Source organism: Pteropus alecto, unplaced genomic scaffold, assembly GCF_000325575.1.
Source record: "Pteropus alecto unplaced genomic scaffold, ASM32557v1 scaffold101, whole genome shotgun sequence".
NCBI classification, from domain to species: Eukaryota; Metazoa; Chordata; class Mammalia; order Chiroptera; family Pteropodidae; genus Pteropus; species Pteropus alecto.
This window is the reverse complement of record NW_006432945.1, coordinates 5,178,266-5,182,424: the sequence shown is the minus strand read 5'-3', so window position 1 is coordinate 5,182,424 and position 4,159 is coordinate 5,178,266. Positions and strand designations below refer to the sequence as shown.

Sequence of the window (4,159 nt, the reverse complement as noted above, 5' to 3'; positions counted from 1 at the left end):
CAAAAGATTCTTTAAAAGGATTTAAATAATGCTTATGCATCAAGTTAGTTTTTAGAAGTTGAAATTTACAGCTAGTCCATTTTTATATTTTTGAAAATTCAATGTAACACAAGTCAGATGCCATCATCCGAGACTTAAGGACATCTGCATGGCACAGATAAAGTGGAAAAGCTACATATCACATGAGATAAAGCATTTGAATACTTATCCTATCAGAATTATTCTGGAACATCCTGCCTCTAGAGAGGCACAGGACAAACAAGTCTGGGCTCTGTTCTCATAAAACTGAGGTTGAAATACTCCAACTCTCTCACCCTATCTTATCTTTTATCCAATGAAGATTACCCCCATTTTGCAAAGCTGTGGTGAGACATCGCTATAATTATTAACAAGGCCATCCCAGACCTGTGAGTCATAAGTTCCACCTGTGTCTCTTAATCTCGGCCTATAAAACTGTAATGTCTTATCTCCCAAAGGTGTATGTTTGAGCGAACACGTAAAATCACTTTGGAAAATGTGTAACTTTCCACAGTGTTTTAAGTAGTTAGCCATCGCCGAGCTGAGTGGTGGCATTAGATACGTAGCTCTTCCTGGAGGTAGGATGCTAGCTTTAGGTCCTCAGACTTGTCCATGGAATGGCTTGGTTTTCCCAAAGCACTCTACATTCTCTTCTCTCAGCGTTCTCTCCGGTCAGTGAACCTAGCGTAAAGCCCCTTCCTCTAGTCTCATCTATGACTAGAAGTAGCAGGGAGAACAGAGCTCAACTGTCCACTCCAGCACTTAGTGTCCTCCTGAAGAAATAGTTGTATCCCCTTTCTCAATCACGGAAGAGCAATGTGAAATATATGCCAATGATTAGTGCAACTTCTGACTGTGGCATAATAAACCTAGAACTTAAAATTATCGACCGTAGTTTATCTCCCACTTAAATTACTTTGCAGACGTACTGCCATTGCCAGAATAACTTTGGAAGAGCTTGGAAACTCTAAGATCAACGTTTTTGAGCTGCCCTAACAGCAGTTAGTCTTTGTGGGGAATGGAACCGATCTCCCCTCCTAGAGAGGGCGCCCCCCTGGGAAGACGGGCTCTGACTTCTTTCCAGGTTCACATAAATCTGGGAAAATCTGATAGTTTCAACAAAATAAATTTGACTGGGGTCAAATGAGAGAAACCAAAAATAAATCTCAGAGGTTAGTGTGTGCAGGGATGACTTGGGAGATCAGGCTACATTAAATGTTGGGTTTTAGTCTCTTTTCAGTGAAGATGCGGTCTCTTTGGACTCTTGATAATTCCCCAAAACACAAAGCCATCTCAGTTCCTACAAACCATTCAAGAAGAATTGCCTCAGCCGAGCCCCTCATTGTACAGATGAGAGAATCCCATTCCTAGGCCTCTGGGCTTGGTCTACTTCTCCATATGATTTGTCAGCTAGGATCTTATTTGTCACTGAACTCACTACATACTTCAGAGTTGGGACTATCGTGTATTACTTTTCATCCTATCTGCTGCTGAGCTCACAGCACACGAGTATCGCTAGCCAGAGAAAAAGAATATTTAATGTCCTGGCTGTCCACTTATAACCCCATGAACAATTCCCCATGATTATGAAAATGGAAGGCATGGCAGACACTCCCTGTAACAAGAGCAATAGCGACAGTCCAGCCAGAAAAAGAAGATGCTTTCAAGGACCCACAGAGCTCTTCGGGCAGACCTTTTGAGTGGAATCTTCCAGTCACCAGGGGCAGCCAAGAAAGCTGATGGCCTGGTCCCAGTGATGTCTACTCGGGGCCGTGCCCTTGAGCGCATGGCAGCCTTGGGATGATTTATGATAAGAATAGTGCACCAGACCACAACCCCCGAGCAACTGAAACAGGAGGGAAGTTAGGCTATCGGCTTTCAGAATGTGAATCCTAAGTAGCTGAATGTTATTGAAGCACTGTCCAACAAGAGAGGCCATGCTGCAAAGGACAATTTTAACATATAAATGAGAGTATTGGTCAAGGTTTATACATCAATCCGTACCAAAAGCCAAGAGCAAATGATCTTTTACTAGCTCATGTCCTGAAAAGCTTTTTCACCCTGATCCAAGGACACAAGGACCAATGCTGAAGTTGTCAGGGTTGATATGGCTCATAGTCCTGCAGATTTTCAAAACCCTGTCATCAAAATGAGCTGGACAGTACCACACGCTTGTATCCTTGCTTATGTGATTTAACGGGGACACATAATGTGCTGGGCACTGGCTGGACGTAGTATATTCCCATATGATCTTCACGACCCATATTCCAAGTCCTGTCTTTTAACATAACTGAACATGCTCCCTAACTATACTAGTATCACTTGTTAAAAGTTTACCTTTGTAAGAGGTTGCTGAAGTTGACAGCAAATGGTACCCACGTTCGTAATGCATTTATACTTAATCTTTTTTATAGAAAACAGAGGTGATTTATTTTTATTAGAAAAAGAGCCATATTTAAATACAAGACCACCATTTGTGAGAAGGCATACGAAAATGGTCTTAGAAAAGAAACATCACAATGACAGAAAACTTGACATATTACACCTTTAAGGAGCCTGCAACCAGGCTAAGTGGAAATAAACAACCAACTCCCATCACCAGAACACACAAATATGTACAGGTTGCATAAGCAAAGGCTTAGAAAACACACTGGAAGAGAAGGGTGAACACACCTATGTGTGTCTACGTGTAAATGTTTTCCTTAAAAACACACAGCATGGTTTTCCTTCATTTTACACAGCTCAAAGAAATTCTCGATCTAAAACTATTTCAGGCCTAACACTATTCATGGGAAGTTATCATAAAGCAAAAGTTTACATTTTCCTGGGAGCTGTTAATTGGAAGTATAAAATGTGTTTGGCATTTTTTTTTTAGTGTAAAATCCACACACGAACAGAAGCTGTTGTTTAGTGCCTGCCACTTAAGTGAACATTACCGAGAAGCTTTCTACTATGTTTACGTTACCACACAGAGCTACCGATGACGACTAGGTGATCACGGCCTCCTACCTTTTCTAAGACTTACAACAGAAGATCTAACGAGTGCCATATATTGTGATTTGAATTGACTTCTTGCCACCTGTCGCGTGCTCCCTGACTGAAGATGCGCCCCTGGAAGCTGCCTTCTAGTCAACTACTGCCGCTGCCAGGGGTCCTGACACACGAGGTCTCTCCTACTGGACCCTACAGTTCTCATTGGACTCGGGGCCGGCTTCTGGGCTGGGGGCGAGCCGGCCTCGTTTGGCCCTCAGGCCCTTGTAGGGGCTGTCAGCTGAGCTCTGTGCAGGAAGGTGACCGGCTGGGAGGGACCTCGCGCTGGGCTCCCACAAGGCGGTGCCTGTGTCCGCTGGGCTTCGCTGGAGAGCCTTGACCTGCAACACAAGCATCTTGGTCAGAGCTTTAAATCACGTTCACATCTCCAAAGCATGAAAAATACAATACTTTATCTTCTCATCAAATTTTAAGGTACGTTCTTTTCTATGAGCTGTGCACAGTTTTACTATTTCTTCTTTCGGAAGAACAGGCCTGCCTAACAGAGAGGCTAAGAGGGTGTCAGACAAGACCTCTGAGGAGTCACCTTGCGAACTCTGATGGCCAGAGACTTGCTCCCCACGCGGTGGGACATTCTCAGACCAGAAGGGAAGCTATGTGAGGACAAAGACTATGTCCTCTTTGCCTCTGCACCCTAGTGCCCAGAGTGTGCTGGACTACCCGGCAGAGAGAAAACGCACACCAGCCTCCGTTGGCCCTGAGCCCCTGCTGTCCGCGAAGGACTGTAACCCCAGTGAGGAGCTCCACCCTCCTGCGGTGGAAGCCTATTTACAACATTCGAACGACCTAAAACCTATTCCTCATGGAACCACGCTTAGTTTCGTTTTCGCGTTGGATTTGGGGTACAGCAGAAGGGTGGCTGTCTGATAATAAAGTCCAGTGACAGTAAAACCCCTTTCTGATGTCCTGCCTTTTAAGAGAAAGAAGCAGATGAGGGGGTGAGGTAGCCGATAGAGGGAAGATTTTTTGAGGTTTACATAGTAGTGAAAGATACGGGGTCAAAAAGAGAAAGAGGAGAAAGACAGATGAAGAGCACAAAAGCTTCACTTAACCAAAGGCAAAGGCAAGAGGGGAAGATTCAAGTAGGAAG

General features: G+C 44.2%; 1 protein-coding gene across 2 annotated transcripts in view; it reads right to left on the bottom strand.

The window, feature by feature from the left end:
• Window positions 1-2,405: 2,405 nt before the first annotated feature.
• The window catches only part of CENPF (centromere protein F), a 50,734-nt gene continuing 48,980 nt past the window's right edge, over window positions 2,406-4,159 (bottom strand). For both annotated transcript variants that reach the window (XM_006907724.3, XM_015586211.2), the window contains exon 20: window positions 2,406-3,389. In XM_006907724.3, the coding sequence (XP_006907786.1) occupies window positions 3,192-3,389 (198 nt within the window). In that variant the 3' untranslated portion in view covers window positions 2,406-3,191. The remainder of the gene's footprint in view (window positions 3,390-4,159) is intronic.